General features: G+C 49.2%; 1 protein-coding gene across 3 annotated transcripts in view; it reads right to left on the reverse strand.

Moving 5' to 3' along the window:
• Nucleotides 1–19,594, reverse strand: part of LOC119395622 (uncharacterized) — a 293,261-nt gene that overhangs the window by 190,700 nt on the left and 82,967 nt on the right. For all 3 annotated transcript variants that reach the window (XM_049416706.1, XM_037662606.1, XM_037662604.1), the window contains one exon: nt 2,206–2,294. In XM_049416706.1, the coding sequence (XP_049272663.1) occupies nt 2,206–2,294 (89 nt within the window). The remainder of the gene's footprint in view (nt 1–2,205; nt 2,295–19,594) is intronic.

Here is a 19,594-nt window from a genome sequence, read left to right on the forward strand (position 1 = left end):
CCAAAAAACTATTGTTTTGCAAACTTCGCGGCTGCACGCCTCGGGAAAAAATTGCCCAGTGATCACGCAAAGCCCTTACTGCGAAACTGGTCAGCTTTCACGATTGCGCTATGCATCCACAATGAGCCGTTAATGATTTTTTGAGCACAACTACCAAAACCTCAGACTTGACCAACGGCTTTCCAGTGCAAAAAGTGCGAAACTCTTGCAGCATTACGTGACGTCCACACCCGGCCCATAAAAGCAGCCACTGCCTTCCCTCCTCATTCGCTCTCCACTCTGCGAGCTGCTTCAACACCAGTCACTGCTCTTGCTCGCCTTTGTGTCAACTCCTTGCTGCCAGTTTCGACATTGCTGCTCCTCCAAAGGCGCCCTCCTGAGCACATACTTCCACCAACAGGTGCCCTTCCGTGGTTCCTGCTTCTTGCACAACTCCACCTTTCTTCTGCAACATGTGAAGCCGAAGCCAAGCCCGCCACTGCAGCCGTCGCAATCCCCAGCGTGCACGAGGAAAGCAAGATGCCTTGACGACATTTTGAAGCTTCTGCATTGCCCACCATGTTCAGTCACTTTGGCACCAACGGCGCGTGCCTTTGAATCTGTGCTGCAAGCAAATTGATTGTGTTATTCAGAGTGCTTCGTTAGGAATGCCTCGCGTGTGTTTTTGTGGTCTACAGTGAGAAGTGGCTCCTCCAGGCTCTTTAGTAGTGCATGCTCACAGCATGTGACGCCAGCAAGAGGTACAACATTAATTTACTTGGTGCGATCCATTTGCTGAACTTGCACCTTCGAAGGTCGCCAACTGCTTTGCAGCTTTTCCCACGCCGCTGTCGGCGACCTTGACGATGACCAGCCTGGTGATCACCAGACTTGCAGCGATCTGTAAGAGGCTGTTTGTAAAATTGCTGGCCAAGAGGTAGAAGGTGACTGAAACGTTCGCACTGGCTGACGTTGCTGCTCTAGCGATGGGTGCAGAGATAATTGACACTGTTGGTGGCCCCAATGAGGACGAAGAACTGGCAGACAAAACAGCCACGTGAGGGCCGACTCTGGTGCAGACGCACACCAGAGTCGGCCTGGCGGCGACCACGGCCTCCCGCAAGGCTCGATCAAATTGGAGCAAGGGTGGCACGCACCCGGCAAGAACTTGAAACAGCCAGAGCTCACGGTCATTTTTGCACCTGAATAAAGTTTTACTTTACTGAATACATTGCATTTTGACTTTTTGCAGTTGCGGCGCAATCAAAGCTCAGCTGCTTTAGCTTTTCTCGAGTGGCCACTTACATCGAAATACCACTTATAACGAGGGATTACTGTCACTGGTAGCGGGAAGTACTGTGCTGCTTTGTGGTTCTCACTATTTTGCCAGCATCATCACTGCCAGAGACCAACATTTCCTCAAAGCAACTGACCCATGACATCACACGTGACGTTTCTGCTCAAGTCACACCTGACGCCAGCACACATCCACGCGATGCCTGAACACATACTACAGTTGCCCGAATTTAGAGAATAATTGTATTGAAATGCCATTTTCACGCAGCAAGGCAGCTTGGTGCAGAACGGTGCACAATAGTGCAATTGGTGCAGTGCATCCACCCCTGAAAATATGATCATAGTGCTTATAATATACCAGGCTTCGATACGTGAAGAAATAATTCTGCTTGATTTCAGCCAAGTCTGTAGCATTTCCAAGAAAACTTAACCAAGTGTTGAGTACAGATTACTAATTTAGGCCAACAGTTTTCCTTATCGAAATCTACAAGAAATGAAAACTTAAAAAAAAAAACGGAAAAAAATGAAGCACCAAGTTAAAAGCTACTGCTCAACAACAACAAAAAAATCATAAATTTGCAAATTGCCCCTGGTGAGATAGTTGAAAAAGGTAGAATTGAGGACATGCACTGCCATTAATTAAAGCATAGAACATTTCTGAGAACTCATAGAAACAAGGCAATAGTTTTATCTAAGCTACTAAATAACGCATCATATTTACCAAGTTTTGAAACTTACAGACTGTAAGTAGAATACTCCTGTGAACTTTCAGCCCAGAGTTGAAATGTTCAACATCTGGCTGCAATTTTCTTTTGATGAATGTAATCTCAAGGCAATTTGGTAAGAGCACGGCAGCAGCAAATCACAATTCTGCTTCGAACAGTTAGCAGAACACTAATTCAGATTGGTTCAGCAGTTGATGAGGCTCACCTGTCCTCCTCGGCAAACGCAGCAATCTGGTCGAGGCATGCCTGCCTCTTCTTCTTCAGCTCAGCCATTTGGCGCCTGGTGCACTTGCGCTGCACAGAGCAAGTACAGTGAAATGCTGACAGCTGTGCAGTTGCACAACCAAGCTTCCTTCACACTGACCACATCTGGTAATAGAATATCAGAATAGTTGTAACAACAATAATGCAATATGTCTAGCACTCCAGAAAACTCTCTAAAAGGCATGGGCAAATATTTGAATGCTTCGAATACTTGAACGAATATTACAGTATTCCAGTTCGCTTTGACACAAATTTAAATTATCTGAAATTGCAAAGTACTGCTCAAAATTGTGGAATTCAGAAGGTTAACCGCAATACCTGATGTTACTACCTTAGAAAGGGAAAATTAATCATCTAAAATTGGTTTCTTTGAACGGGGAGAATAAGACCAGCATAACTTATTCGCTTGAAAAGATAACTCAAGATCAAGAAAGTGAAATATATTATCTTGCGGAACCTCATGCGAAAAACGCAGTCCATGCCCTTTTTGCTCAAATGTTTCTATAATCTTAGCCCGATTTTGTTCCATGGAAGCACATTCGACAAGCACGAGGTAATCGTCCACATATCTGGAAACATTAATTACAAGGCCATTCAGTGTCATTTTCAAAAGCCTCTCCAGATAACTTAAGATACCACACAGGACGGGTGCTACACGAGAGCCAATAAAAATGCCGGATTTTTTATGTAAAACGTACGGTATCAGCTATTGCCGTTAACCTTCTGAATTCAGTTGTTACGATCATTGGCGTAAATCATGGGAGGATCAGGGGAGTCGACCCCCCTTGTGTTCAGGCTGGGGGGGGGACACCCATTGCAAGTGTCCCCCCCTTGAGGTTTAGCTCAAGAACATCATATATTTGAATTACTTGACAGATATAGTGCATTCAACTTTTTTTAAAGTGATTATTTTTTAGTGTGTACCTGTGTTCAATACCCCTCTGCTGTGTCAGACCATAAAAATCGCAAATGCCGCTCAACCGGTTCAAAGAAGACTGAATAGAACAATGCAACTGCTCGAGCTAGGACCCCATGCTCGTTTTTAAATGCGAAGCATTTCTTAGCGAAACGATGACACTTTGAACGTTTCTATCTACGTATCTATCTATCTGGCCGCCCACGTCTGGGTGCTCTCATGATTGCCTCCTTAACTTGGTGTAGACCAATATTGGCGTGGGAGGGTAAGAGGATTTGACGAATATGACTGTCGGGTCATGACATGAATAACATGAAAATCTTGTCACATACGTCGTCAAACCCTTTCCTCCGGACACGTGGCACACAGCAGTTTGACGTGGTGTACTGGTACAGGGAACCCAAGCTCAAGTTTGGGCGTGACGTTAGCACGGCTGAGCTATGTGTTACTGCGGGGCAGACGCTGCCCGTGAAGGCGGTTTGTCACCGGATTTGCCAGCAGCGGCGGCAAGGACACGTGCGCACATGCGCTCCTCATTCGGCCCGGTGCACTGCTAGTCAGCAATAGTTACACTGTGACGCACCACAGATGCAATCCGAGAGCTCTGCGCGTGCGCAAAAGCAGGGGCGGCAGTGTTGTGGCCATGGATGTCCCCAGTTGCAGTGATGCTACCGAGGACTTCTGATTTGGAGCAATTTTTGGAGCAGCAAAATTTCCGTTTTGGAGCACTTTGGAGCAGCAAAATTTTCATCTTGGAGCACTTTGGAGCAGATAATTTTGCATCTGGGAGCACTCTGGAGCAGCGAATTTTACATCCTGGAGTGCACTACAGAAGCATATTGCAATAACATTCAAGCACCGGAATATTACTATGGGACTCTTATGAAGGCTAGAAATATTTCGATTCATTGCAAATCTCATGGAAAAAATTATCTGAGGAGAACTCCATACTTCACTCGCTAATGAAAAAATAAGGGCTCATGCAGTTGAGTGTTCTTGAATTAACCTCTTCGGCGATTCTTTTCGACACTAGCAAATAAACAGAATACCAGATCAATAAAATTTCACTTTATGAAATAACACTCTAAATACATCTATGTGGTTATCAGCAGACATTGTAGACAAACGCAGTGATGTACAGCAGTGCCTCAACACCAAAGAGCCACACTGTCCCTAATGCTTTCCCCCCTAAGAAAACTCCAAGGCGAAAGCCAGGTTCTTTTTCTTCTCTATCGACGGGTTGATCCTCCCCCTCCTTCTCTGCAAGCTATCTGCACCTCACCTGGTTTTGCGCTAGCTCCATGATCGGCGCACCGATTACGGAAGCAGTGTAAAGCGACGATGTCGTGATGGCGTCATCACGTGACATCACGATATATGACGCAATAATGACGTCACAAGTTTTGACAATCTATGACGTGATGATGACGCCATCGATTGACGCCGCCGACGGTCAATTTTCGTGTCTGATAAAGCATCTGACGCTTTCGCATTAATATTGCGCATTGAACGTTAACAACCTGGCCTTACATACCAAACTGTCCTCCACCATGTCGCCTCCTTGCCATGCGCGAAACAGCTTCGCTTATCATCCACTCCACTGAGTGAAATGGCTCCTCAACTTTTTTTGAATGTTTATTGTGATAACAATTATATGGACGCTCTCCGCAGATTTTTGCCGTCGCCATTGCCGTAATTTTCTGTATAAAAACCAAATTAATAACATCACCACGCGCATTCTAGCCGCGGGTAAAAGCTCGCGAGCGCTGGCGACGAACGCGGCTGAAGCTGAGATTAAGCTAGCCGGCCGTCTGTCTCCGTCGCACGGACAGCGCATGAGATTACACCTTCCCGCGTGCGGGCCTGCCGTCGATTGCTCATCAAACAGAGAGGAAACGCCCCGCCCGTCTTTCGTAAGGAGCATGAAAGGACGCCAGGGGAGCGGGAGAGCGGGGGGGGGGGGGGTACCGCATCGTTCGAAGGGCGCAGTCGCTTGCGCGCGCGCCATCACGAGGCATCAGGAGACGGCTCGTAAACTTGCTGTGCTCTCAACGCTTACTTCGTGTTTAGAGAACTCAGAGCAAGAAAACGCTTGGGTTCCTGGAGCGCCCATATTCCCTTAAACCAGTGTTTTGTTGAGTTACGCGAGATAGAATCCAAAAGAGTTAGCTGCTAGCCTTACTTCGTTTAACAGTATACAATTTGTTGGTATCGCATTCATTGTTTCGCCCTTAAGCGAAACTGAGTTTTTTTACCCGTCAGCTATTGACCCCCGAAAGTGAGGGGCGGACGTGTAACATGGGGTAGCCGCTTCACTGTGGGCCGTCAGCGACGGGCCCGCTACTGACAGCTGCGTATTTGCGGCTGCTCCGACCAGGATATATGCTTTTATTAATGAGATGACATTTTTAAAAAGCAAGCAAAAAATTCAAACTGGAACCCTAGCACGTGAGCTCGAAAGGGCAGGGCCATTCAGGGGGTATTTACGGCAGAGTGATTAAACTCGGACGTGCTGGTTTAAGCAATTACGAAAAAGCTCTTCCGAATGAAGATCCATGGATAAAGTATATCTGAGGAAAAGTGTGAACGCGTTTCCACCGTTCGCGCGCTCTTCCATAAACGTGAACCAAGGAAAATTCGATATTGTTCCATATATATACTGCTAGCGATCCCAGATTTCATTCCGCGATGTCCGGAAACAGAAGTGACAGACATTTTAGCAGCACACATGTAGTAGTTATTACTGAACATTGCTTTCCTTACGTGCCGTGCGACGCTTGAAACGAGCTATCAGCAGCGTTTCTAGAACAGACGACGTCTGGCGATGAATCGCCGTCGCACTTTCTCGCTACCGAGAGGCCTAGACGTCATGAGCCTCTGCGGAGAGCGCGTTTTGCTGTCGAGCCGACTTGCAGAACAGAAGATGCGTCGGCACCGTGCATGGCATCGTGGCTTATTCGGGACGCACGCGCAAGGGCTATTTATTCAGTGGAATAATTCTTGGTCCATGGTTGTGACTTTGGCAGCCCCAAGATCAAGCTGCACATGTTCTGACGCGCCGGCCGTGCGATTGCCGGTGATAGACGCTCCCAAACCCGAGACTTTGGCGCAGTTTGGCGCAATTTTCGTCGATATTATCAGGATGGCGCAGTAAATACAATTTGGCGCACTTTGGCGCAGTTGGCGCCGGAGTGGAATCACTGCCAGTTGCGATGAGAGCAGCAGCACTGCTCGACGTTGCTTTGGAAGCCTATGCACCACAGGTGATCAGTTTTATCTATCCCGGAATGGCGAGAACAGACACAGGTCATTTAAATGCGAGAGCGTTAAGAAAAACCGCCATCGGCAGCGTTGGAAAGAATAAAAATTAGGATCCCATCAGGAACCGAACCCAATCATTCTGCGTGGCAATCAGATATTCTACCAAAAAGCCACGCCAGTTATATAAACTGGTTTGGAAAAACAGCCTATGCAGGCGTAATGTCGGTGCAGCGTGAATTGTGGTTGTGGTGGTGGCTATCTAATTTTACAGGAAAGCAATAAATGCTTCGTATGTCGTAAGGCGTCATATCAGATTAACATCTGTGGTTCCTGTGCTGGATCCGCTTTTATAGCAGTCTAATAAACATTGCATTTGTATTCCTATGATTCAGCAAGCTATACTGAAGCATTGCTCGACCCTGGAGGAATACATCAACGAAAGTTGCGTATGATATTTACATGATTGCACCATAAAGTGCACTTAGTTTTGATAATACAGACGTATGTACTTTAACGTGAGGGCTGATGCTACGTCGCACCATAACTGACCCTTTAAATACCAGTGTTGTCGACATCCCTGGTAAGTCCACGATGTGCACACATTACTACACTTACAAAAACACGTCGATCCACCTCGTACCGCTTGGCTCAAAGCCAAAAAATACAGCATAGAACTACTCATTGACTGCTTCGCATGAAACTGATTCCCACAACGCGTGGGATTCGCCGTATTTTAAAATTTTATTTCAAAGCATGGTTTAATTTTTATGTAAATAAAAATACAACCCTTATCTATAAAACAAAATGGCCACGATGGTCTGATGTATGTCCCCCTTTGTGATTTTTCTGGATTTACGCCACTGGTTACGAAGTAATGTCACCACAAAATGGCATGTGTTTTCTCAAAACAAATAACTAGGTTGCAAGATGTAGGCTTTCTGACTAATGTTGTGGTGTTCGCCGCTCAAAAGGTTTTGCGAATGAAAAAAGAAAAAGGATGCCCTATTAATGCTGCAAGAAAGCGACAGAGGTTTGCGGTTGTTCCGTATATATGTGCATGGGTTTTCACATAGGGTCAAAAAATTTGCAACAAAAATTTAACACTGACGTTGTTTTTTCCGCCAGCAGGAAATTGCAGCACATATGTTCAAAGACTGACATGAAAAAGCAAAATGAAGGTAGGCCCTGTGAAAAGGGGATGCGGTGTTAATCATAACCATCGTTTCACTAACTGTCGAACGAATGTGGTATATTGCATTCCATAGCCTTGTGACAGGGTATATAACGGGCAGACTGCCTGAATGTGCGCCTGCGAGAGCACTACAATGCGCTCAAGTCGGTTTGCACTTGTCCACTTATTGCGCAAAGTGTGGTAGTGTAGCAGAATTTTCGCACACGTCTGTTCTGTGCGCTAATCATGACGCAAGAACTAGGGAGACTGCGGAAGCCTTTTTTATAAAGAAGAACACTGATAGTTGTGTCAGTTCACCCTCTACATCGCCTTTAGATTATGAGATGTCATTTCAGGACGACACTTGATTTCAGTGGACGTTTGCCTCCTGTATTTCCCTTTCCCTTCATGTTTTTTCTGGTATATATATATATAGTGTGAGCGCTGACTGTGTCGGTCATCATCTTCACTTGTGCATACACATCATCGTGATCATCATCATTGTGTTGGATCGCCGGTGTTCGGTTTTTGGTTCGCGCGCCTTTGCTGTAAATACAACAATCGTTCCGTCGTACCTGACGTCGTCTCACAAGTGGTGGAGCGTGCTGTGATTCCCACGTCCGCTTGCTCTACCGGTCACCCCTGGAGCTCCGGTCTGGTCGACGACTGTGCTTGCCAACAACATCCATGGCACAAAACGACGCACCTCCTACCATCCCTGCCGCGCCCGCTCAGCCTGCTGGGCCACGGTACACCGTGAGTACATCCCAGCGAGACCCTCCAGTATTTTCCGGCCTTCGCGGTGAGGACGTCGAAGAATGGCTGGACAACTACGACAGAACCAGTGCTTGTAATTATTGGGACGAGGCACATAAGCTGCGCTATGTTCCCTTTTACCTCAAGGAGGTCGCGAAGACGTGGTACCATAACCACGAAAGCGACTTTCCCGATTGGTCAGCATTCACGGTGCAGCTGCGTCAGATCTTCGGCACGTCTGCAGGACGCTCTGAGGTAGCGAAACAGAAGCTCGCTACTCGCATCCAGGGACCCGACGAATCGTACACGTCGTACATTGAAGACGTTCTGGCTCTCTGCCGCCGTGCCCAGAGTGACATGCCCGAGTCCGATCGCATTCGTCATGTACTGAAAGGCATCAACTCTATTGCTTTCAATGCTCTTGTCATCCAGAACCCAACTTCGGTTCAGGATATCATTACTACGTGCCAACGCCTGGACGCACTCCACTCAATGCGCCTTCCACACGCCTCCTGTGACTCTCGCCTTACTGGAGAACATGAACTGCGCGCCCTCATCCGCACCATCGTGAGAGAGGAACTTCACGGCATTGTTCCTGGCAGCCCAGCTACTTCATCCGTCCGCTCTCCTCCTTCTAATCTGCGGGACATCATCAAGGATGAACTGGTGTTAATGACGAGCGTCGCACGTGCCCCGTCTCCTGCGGCTTTTCATGCGCCTTCATATGCCGAAGTCCTATCACGGCCTCCGGTACCAACTCCACCTGCGCCTGCGGACGTCGTATACGACCACTTGGCCGCGATGGCAGCCAAGGCACCAGCACAACAGCACTCCGCTCCTTGGCGCCCTGCACGCCCCATCTGTTTCTACTGTGGCATACGAGGCCATATCTCCCGCTTTTGCCGCCGCCGCCAGCAAGATGAACGACGAGGATATTCTTCCTACGAGAGAGATTTTACTCCGAGGTCCGATTCCTACGTTCCGGGACCCTACGTTCCCTCGTCACAACGCTCGCCTTCTCCTCCTCTGTCCCACGGCGACCCTCGTCCTTCCCGCTCACCCCGCCGTCGTTCACCGTCGCACTTCCGCCGTACTTCTTCGCCCTTACGTTCTGCCCCGACACCTCTCGACAGCCACTCGGAAAACTAGAAGCTGCAGTTTTTGGAGGGGAAACTGCTCGTCGTCTAAACGCAATAATTCCTCCTGCGCGCCCTGCAAATTTACTGACTGTATGTGTGGAAGGTATTTTGGTGGACGCCCTTGTAGACACTGGAGCCGCTATCTCGGTCATTCATCGCAAATTATGCCGTCGCCTACGAAAAGTGCAAACTCCGTATGTTGGTCCGGTGTTATGTGGCGCCAATGACAATCCCATTTACCCTATTGGACAGTGCACTGTTCGTGTTCTGATCGACGGAATTCGCCATCATATTCAGCTTGCTGTACTTTCTTCGTGTGCTCACCAGATTATATTAGGCTGGGACTTCCTGTCAGCTGCTTCCGCTGTAATTTCGTGTGGCTCGCCCGTTATTCACATTACGGACACCGAGCATTCTAGTGCTTACAATTTCTCGTCGCCTCACCTTGTCGCAGCTGCGGATTTTGTACTGCCTCCAGCCCAAGAACGTATTCTCACAATCAAGTCAAGAGATACTATAGACGGTGACGCAGTGGTTGTCCCTGATCAGCGGTGTATTTTTCGAGGAATCGCATTCGCCTGTTGTCTAGTGCGGTTTTCACGTGGTCATGCCAGTCTCACCGCCTACAACACGACATCAGAGACGCAACTCCTGTCTGAGGGGTCCACTGTTGCCAGCCTTATCGACACAGCACCGGTATGTGTCGTCACTGTATCGCCTTCCTCGTCAATCGCAAAGTGTACGCCCGCGGGAGGTTCATCTAATGCTCTCAAGGCCACTTTGAGTACCGACCTGACTCCAACCCAAACCCATGACTTATTGGCCATTTTAACGAAACACCAAGCTTGTTTTGACGTTTGTTCGGATGGCTTGGGTCAAACTACGGCGGCCTCTCATCGTATCGACACAGATGGGTCTCGTATCATTCGCCGTCGCCCTTACCGTGTCTCGTCTTCAGAACGCAAGGTTATCGAGGAACAAGTCAATGACATGCTCGCACGCAACGTTATCAGACCTTCAGCAAGCCCTTGGTCTTCTCCTGTTGTCCTGGTTAAGAAAAAGGACGGGTCAGTACGATTTTGCGTTGATTACAGGGCACTAAACAAAATTACCCGGAAGGATGTATATCCTATGCCTCGGATTGACGATGCCCTTGACACCTTACAGGGCGCTGAATACTTTTCAAGCCTCGACTTGCGATCTGGCTATTGGCAGATCCCGATGCACGAGTCTGATAAAGAGAAGACCGCATTTGCTACACCTGATGGCCTCTTCGAATTTAATGTGATGCCTTTTGGGCTCTGCAATGCCCCAGCCACATTTGAGCGAATGATCGACACGGTACTGCGGGGCTTAAAATGGAAGACCTGTCTTTGTTACCTGGACGACATCGTCATCTTTTCGTCCAGCTTCTCACAACACCTAGAACGTCTAGACGAGGTACTCACGTGTCTAGCCAAAGCCGGTCTCCAGCTAAATACCAAGAAGTGTCGGTTTGCGAGCCGCAGCATCAAAGTGTTGGGTCACGTCGTCAGCAAGCTTGGTATTGAACCTGATCCTGACAAGGTGGCCGCTGTCTTGCACTTTCCTAAACCCACTACGCTAAAGGACCTTCGCAGCTTCCTCGGCTTAGCGTCGTACTTCCGCCGGTTTGTCCGTGATTTCGCCACTATCGCAGCACCTCTTCACAAACTTCTGACCACAAGTGCATCCTTCGTTTGGACGGATGACTGTGAAGCTGCTTTCCAGACCCTCAAGCGATGCCTCACGTCCGGGCCAGTTCTTCGCCATTTCGATCCCACAGCACCTACTATCTTACACACTGACGCAAGTGGGCATGGAATCGGCGCTGTCCTGCTGCAGCTTGACCAGACTTCGCAAGAGCAAGTAGTGGCTTACACGAGTCGCACTCTCTCTCCAGCTGAACGGAATTACACCATCACTGAACAAGAATGTCTGGCCATCGTGTGGTCTGTGCAAAAGTTCCGCCCTTATTTGTACGGCCGCCGTTTTACGATCGTGACAGACCATCATGCGCTCTGTTGGTTGTCCTCTCTGAAGAACTTGTCAGGACGCCTCGGCCGTTGGGTGCTCCGACTCCAGGAGTATGACTACATTGTCACATACAGGTCGGGTAAGAAACACCAAGATGCCGACGCTTTGTCGCGTTGTCCGCTGTCGCAAAATAACCATGAAGCACCTACCTCCTGTGTGGCACCTCTCAGCGAAGCGACCACGTCGATGACCAGCGTTAGTCCGATCAAGTCCACTGCGCCGGCTGACTTGCTTCAGTCCGCAGACATCGCCGCGCTCCAACGTGCAGACACATACTGCCGTACAATCATCGATCGGCTCACTGGCTCATCCCGTGCTCCCAACAGCCGCTTACGACGACAGCTCGCGCGTTTCAAACTTCACGATGGAGCGCTCCTTCGGTACATTTACCATCCTCTCGGTAACCGATGGGTCCCAGTCATCCCTCGCTCACTTCGACTCCAAGTTTTAGAAGCCTTTCACGACGACCCGACGGCTGGCCACTTAGGTTTTCACAAAACCTACGATCGCATCAAGGCTCGCTGCTTCTGGCCTGGCCTTTCCACTAGTGTTTTCAAGTACGTCGAGTCCTGTTCGTCATGCCAGCACCGAAAACGTTCGACATCTCTTCCCGCCGGCCCTTTACAACCTCTACCGTGCCCGTCCGCTCCCTTCGAGTTCGTGGGCATAGATTTATACGGACCTCTTCCGCTTACACCCGCCGGTCATCGCTGGTTCGTTACTGCCGTAGATCACTTAACTCGCTACGCTGAGACGGCAGCTCTTCCTTCTGGTGCTGCCTCCGAAGTCGCCGACTTTGTCCTGCGTGCCATTATCTTACGCCACGGCGCCCTTCGAGTTCTCCTTAGTGACCGTGGCAAGACGTTTCTTTCTCATGTCCTCGCTGAAGTCCTACAGGCCTCTGACACCATCCATAAGACCACCTCGGCATATCACCCGCAGACAAATGGTCTCATCGAGCGTTTTCACCGAACTTTGTCCGACATGATCTCTATGTATGTTCAGCCCGATCACAAGAACTGGGACACAATACTGCCTTTCGTCACGTTTGCCTACAATACGGCCATACAGCGCACTACAAGCTACAGCCCGTTTTTCCTCGTGTATGGCCGTGCACCGTCTTTTGTTCTGGACACCACCTTCTTCTCCGCGCCCTCTGTCCCATCAGCGTCCCTTCCAGAAGAGTTCGCTGCCCGCGTCGCCCGCTGCCGTGAAATTGCCCGCGCCAACACCTCTGCCATTCAGGCCAAGAGGAAAGTTCGCTGTGATGAGACACGTAGAGTTGTGTCTTTCCACCCAGGCGACGAAGTGCTCCTCTGGACACCTGTTCGCACACTGGGGCTCTGTGAAAAATTCGTTCACAGATACCTGGGCCCTTACACCGTGCTTGAACGAACGTCTGCGGTGAATTACCGCGTCGCTCCTGTTAGTTCGGCTTCGGACCGCCGTCGTCGCGGTACCGAGATCACCCATGTGTCTCGCCTGAAGCCCTATATCCGGCGTTCGTACCCTTACTAAAGGGACGTCTTGCTGACCGCTTTCGTGAAGGGGGAAAATAGTGTGAGCGCTGACTGTGTCGGTCATCATCTTCACTTGTGCATACACATCATCGTGATCATCATCATTGTGTTGGATCGCCGGTGTTCGGTTTTTGGTTTGCGCGCCTTTGCTGTAAATACAACAATCGTTCCGTCGTACCTGACGTCGTCTCACAATATATATAGTTTTTATGCGAATAAGTCTAAGTTTCAGTCTGCGTTTGCTTGTGTCCCACTCTTTCTGTGTCCCATTTGTTTGTGCTGCCAGCATTTCACAATGAATCTATACCAACTAGCCCGCCTAACAACCCTTCTGAAAACAGGGGTTAGTTCAAACAGCAGCTTGCAGTAAAACTTGTGTCCACACTGACGGCCAAATTGGATAACGGAGCACATTTAAAAGAGCTATGGCGCTAGTGCAGACGGACGTTCTAACAGCAGCCAGTCTGGCCCATGTAAAATTTTTCACATGAAAAGGGATCACTACCCGCTTTACACAGAAGACAAATCGAAGGCCATGTTTCATGGTGCATTCCCCTCTTGCTGCTTCTTTCCTTCTTTGTGGATACTGAAGTCACGGATACTTTAGCTCATGCTTGGTGGAAAATACCCCATTCACATTGTAGCGTGCCGCTACTTTCTTGAAGCGGTGGGCCCCCCATGAATGTAGGGGCCACTAAAAACCGCCCATTTTCTTCATCCTGCCAGCGCCAACTTGCCACCTGCTCTTCCATTTTTCAGCACACATTCCCTGGTAACCGCTATTACTGCATCAAGGGCACCTGCTTGCTGGTATTTTTCAGCCCGTTCATGAACGCTTCGGTGCATAAACTGCATAGAGGAATTCACGATGCCGTCATTATCCGGTAGCAGTAATACCCTGATGACAGGCGTGTTGTTTTGTCTTTTTTGCTGTTGGACCATTGGGTATGTTTGCCTACGATGCATGGTGATTCCTTGCTTAGTAGTGTCACTGTTTTTTCCTAGGTAGTGCAATAGTTTTTTCAATACTGTCATTGCATGAGCATGATGCGTAAGAGCTTTGTCATTTGAGATAGTATACATTTATATACGTTCCCAAGTAAACATGGTTTGAAGATCAGTGCTTGTCCTGTCTACGTCTCTTTCTTCTGCATCTGTTTTTTATGCGCTGCTACTCATTTGAAGTTATGCAACCTGCCCAACTTTCCGCATTTAGAAGCACAGGAGCAGCGCTCGTATTACCTGCACTTTTTCCTCTGTCCTTGTTTTTCAGTGCTGTGAAGCTATTCCATCATTTCTGCACTTGTCAAATGCATATTTGACTGCATGTAACCCCCCCCCCCCTGTAAAGATGGTTTCACTGCAGCGTGCGGCTGCTAAGCCGTGAAACCACCTTTCCAGGGAAAATCCGCACAGCCACAAGTCAAGGTTATATGTACATATTGCCTTCACCTCGACTAATTATTTTTCTAAGTTTAAAAACTTGTTATAAGGGCATATATGCGCTAAGTATAGTCAGCTTTAAAACGCAATGCATTTTGTTGCTTATACACTACTGGTATTCCAATCTTGCTACTGTGGCGACACGCTGCGCACAAACCGGCGCAGCCTCTGCCTTGTCACTAGCTAGCCTGGCGTGACACGGCTGCATGCTGCACCACGCCTCTAAAAAGGGAGAGCACCACCGCAGCGTCACCGGAGGCTTAAATCAACGACGGTGGCTATAAACCCAAGCTGCCAAGCTTGGAAGTATTTCATTTCCTTCGCTAACTGTTCGAGTGCAGTGTCGGTATGCTCGCCGCGCTGCTACTACGTTAATGAACAGTCACTATGTTTTATGTTGGGATGCCTCCTTCCATCGACACGGCATCCCACATCTGGTGACCCGGAAACCGGTTTCACAGGCACCGCCATGACCGACCCAGAAGCCTTCACCGCTCTTCGCCAGCAAGTGCAACAACTTCAGGAACTGCAGACCCAGCAACAGCAGCATTCTCGCAACGCCTCCACAACCGAGGCCGTGCCTGCCGGCTCCGCTGAGGACATCAGAGCTCCTACTGAAGGCATCCAGCACGCTGCCTCATACGACACCTGGTGTGTCGCTGTAAAGCTTCCACTATTTTGGGTGGACTCGCTCGAGGTCTGGTTCGCCCAGGTCGAGGCCCAGTTCTCCCTGGCGCGCATCATGCAAGACCGGACCCGCTACAATTATGTCGTCGCCCACCTGGATGCACGCTATGCCAACGAGGTCCGGGATATCTTTGCTAACCCTCCAACGGCCAACCTCAATGAACCCATGAAGACTGCACTTATCCGCCGCCTGTCGCTCTCAGAAGAACAGAAGGTACGACAATTTCAGTCCGCAGAGCTTGCTGAGCGCAAACCTTCGCAGCTCCTGCGCCACATGCGTGCGCTCGCGGGCGACATGGAAGCCCAGGATTCCTTCCTGCGAGCGCTTTGGCTCCAGCAACGTCCAGGCAATTCTGCAGGCTCAGGTTAGGCTACCTCTCGACAAACTTGCAGAGATTGCTGATCACGTCATCGAGGCCTCATTGCCACAGTTGTCGCCCACCATCCAGGCTGTCGCCGCACTGCTGAACAGCTAACCTCCACTCAACAACGTCTGGGTGAACATCTTCCGTTGCAAAAGCGCCGCTACTTGCAAAGCCACGACCGTGACACCACTTCGTCGCGGCAGCCTGATAACAACGGCCCATGTTACTATCACCGATGCTTAAAGGACAGAGCCCGGCAATGTCGACCACCCTGTTCCGCTAGGCATGCGGGAAAACGCCAACAGCAGCTCGTAGAGACGGCCGCAAAGTGCCAACCCGGAGACCGTCGCATCTTCGTCACCGACCAAATCACTTAAACTTGAACTCTGAACTTTATTTCCAACAAAAGGTTGGGGGTTCCCCAGGCAAAAAAGCTGTTGAAAACAGCTTGAAGCAGCGGTTCCTTGTCAACAGCGGTTCTGACATTTGCTGCTACCCGCGATTCCATCTTCAAGGTCCTCGTCCGCCTACGTCTTTCGTTCTCAGTGTGGCAAACCGCTCTACAATCAAGACATACGGCTCACTCTGCCTGCACACCCAGCTCAAAAACTTACGCCACGACCTTCACTGGAACTTTGTCATCGCCGACGTCGCCGAGCCAATCATCGGTTCAGACTTTCTGGCCCACTACAACCTCCTTCCAGACTGCCGCAATGACCTTCTCATCAATGCAACAACGGGACATTCCACATCAGGCCAGCGAACGACCGCCCAACAGCCAAGCATCAAGGTACTCAGTGTTGACAATCATTCGTCGTACCACGCCATCCTCGTCGAATTTCCTGGATTGATGCGCCCCAGCGGACTGCCACACAAAGTGCAGCACACCACCATGCACTACATCCGGACTACATTCATACATTACATTCAGGCCCCCCTGTTTTCTACCGCACCGTCGCCTTGCCCCAGACCACATGCGCATAGCCAAAGCAGGGTTCGAGGCCATGCTCCACGAAGGAATCGCCCGCCGCTCCGACAGTCCATGGGCCTCGCCACTCTACCTTGTTCCGAAAAGACCGAAGGCTGGCGGCCTTACTTCGTATAATATTACAATTTGATGCTATAACATTCATTGCTTCACTTGCGGTGAAACTGATTTTTTTGTAGATCTGCTTATTTAGCTTTTCGAGCTTCGCCAGAGCTTCCTGTAGGTCAGCGTTTGTGAGGAGGACATCACAATAAGTGCCTTCAGCTCGGCCGCGCACTTGGCGTAGCGTCAAACCTACTGCACGCTTTGAACAGGCGAGAACAAAGGCGCACCACCGCCGTTCGCTGCGCCCTCGTGCAGGACCACCTTCGAAAGCGTGGCGCGGGCGCCAAGATACCTCGCCGCATTGACTATCTCATAAAGCTATCTTGCACTGACTATCGCGTTGTAAGCGTACTCCGCGCTTTTATTGGGGAACGACACAAAGGCGCTTCGCATCAGTCCGCTGCCGGCTTCGGCAGAAAAATCGCCAGAGCATCGAGGAGACGCGCCGCATGCAAGAAGCTAGCTGTCGCTGCGTTGATGCAACGAGGGTGATGCTTCTCCCATGCACGGTATGGGTCGTAACAGTACAAACACTCCCCCAGCAAATGCGCAGGTAGGTGACCACACGCAGCAATGGTTTTCGCGATCGACGCGAGAACCATTGCCACCGGAGGAACACGCTACGCACAACGAAGAACATGAGAGCCATTCCCGCTGCGCATGCTACTTCATAGCGCCAGAAGACACAGCCTAGCGAGATCCAGCAGCACGCTCGGGGCACGGAAGGACATTTTGGGGCGCCACACATATTCACAACAACCCAGAGGAGGTTATGGCGGCATCATAGGAGCCCTTGTTAGAAAGGTGCATAGAAACACGGTTGGACATGTCCACGCATTTTGCGAGCGTCTCATTTTCTTGGTATCCCAGGCGCTGCTATAGGCGCAACTTGGAACATCATACTCTCAACTCAGCCTTTTTTCCTGACGAAGCTGACGTGGGCACCGAAATTCTGGTTTTCGAGGCTGTTTTGGAGCAGTTCGGCGCAATTTTTGCCATTTTCATGCCTTTGGAGCAGCTCGGCACAGGAAAAGGGAATTGTATCAAAAATGCGCAATACGTGCAGCTGTCGCACTTCTGTATTAAGTCATGAGTTGCCTACATCGTTTCTTACTGGCACCGTGTCCTCAGACCTGCATTTTTCTCATTAAAAAAGATCTGCACTTACTGCAGCTCCATTCGGGCTCAAGTATTGCAGAAAGGTCCCATAATATAGTCGTCATCTTCCTATATAGCACTTTTCATTATCACTTGCTTAGTATGTAAAAAAAAAATGTTGCAGTGGCTGAGCTCAGCTATGCCAGGATAACGTAGCGTTAGCAAAGGTTCAGCTAATTATACGTATTATGTGGCACATGTATATTTATTTTGCCAGGCAACTACTTCGGGATCTGACGAGTTAAGCTTCTCCGCTCTTCTGCGCCGTTGAGAAGCATTTGCGCTCTCCTTCTCCATGGCTACTGGCAAACGCCAGTAAGAGGCGCTGTCAAGCGACTCCAGCGCAGTGACAGACGGCGACTGCACAGCGAAGGCGAGTAGCTGCGCGCGCGCCGGCGCCAGTATGTCTGCCAAGGCTACGACGTCACACCTCTGGAAAGCGCAGACCGGCGGCGGTGGAGTGCGCGAGACTCGCCGCCGCCGGTGCGTGACATCACTGATCCTCGCACATACGCAGCACGGCTAATCCACGCGAAACTGGCTCGGCTAGGCCAGTGTAGCTAGCGTTACAAAACCTGCAAATTTGTTTTTGTTGGCACCTCGGTAATACCTCCAACTATTTCCTGGACTACAATCTCGGTGATACTCTGCATCAACTAAATGCACAAATGTGCAAAAAAAAATGACATATCATGGCTCGAATCATTCCGTGTAACACTTTTAATTGTTAACTGTTTTGTTTGTAAAGAAAGAGACCGTGAACCACATACCACATTATCAAAAAGTCAGGGCTATGCTCTACTTCAGCGTTTTCACTGTGCTAAAGCATCACGTTTGGTATCACGTTTGCTAGCCACCTTCTTTCTGTTTCCGCTGCACGCTGATGGCCACATAATTCTCGAGAAATGCTTGCTGAAGGCCCAGCAGTATGTTCATTAGCAGCTCAGTAGACCACAAGATATAAGCAAAAAGTAAGAAAAAAAAGTCACGAACGATTACGATACTGCCTTAAATTACGAACTGTTGGCCTTAAATTGTAACAGCAGAACTATTTAAGCTTGGCAAAACTCCGTTGTCGTCCCACATTAACTGGCTGAGTGAGGAGGAGCCATGTTAAGCCCAGCCTACCCTTGCTAAGGCACGCAAATGACAAAAAACAAATACAGCCAAGAAAGGAGCATAGTATATGAGGAGGAGGGGAAGCATAGCATAGCAACGAAGTGGGTAAAGAGAGGGAATGATGATGGAGAGGGTGAAGCATACAGGGGTGCACCTGCAACAGCCAAAATAGGACTTGGAGCAATTTTTGAAGCAGCAAAATGTTGCTCTTGGAGCACAAAGATCCAAATTCGGAGCAGCTTACGGGAAAAAAGCCTCCATTTTTTAGCACGAAATTCCAAATTTAGAGCAATATTACAAAGAAGAAAAAGAATTACAGAAAAGAAAAAAAGAATATGTACAAACTATTCAACAGCTAACTCGTGCACAGTACACCAGAGCACTGCTATTTCAACAAAAGCAGCATGTTGAACCATCCCACAGTGCAAACAATGATCAAGTCCACATTACCATATTATTTTACAGGCACTACAAATGCTAATGTGGACCTGGTGATTCAGGAGATTCGTAATGCAGGAGCGAGTGGTGATGGCGAAAAAAGAAAACTGGAGCATGTTTTTGTTTACTGTTTCTCAGGGCCACAGAAACATCCTACACAGCTGTGAATGATTGCCAGCGCTTTTTTAGACGTCAGTGATCATACTAGT

This window comes from Rhipicephalus sanguineus, chromosome 6, assembly GCF_013339695.2.
Source record: "Rhipicephalus sanguineus isolate Rsan-2018 chromosome 6, BIME_Rsan_1.4, whole genome shotgun sequence".
Taxonomy (NCBI): domain Eukaryota; kingdom Metazoa; phylum Arthropoda; class Arachnida; order Ixodida; family Ixodidae; genus Rhipicephalus; species Rhipicephalus sanguineus.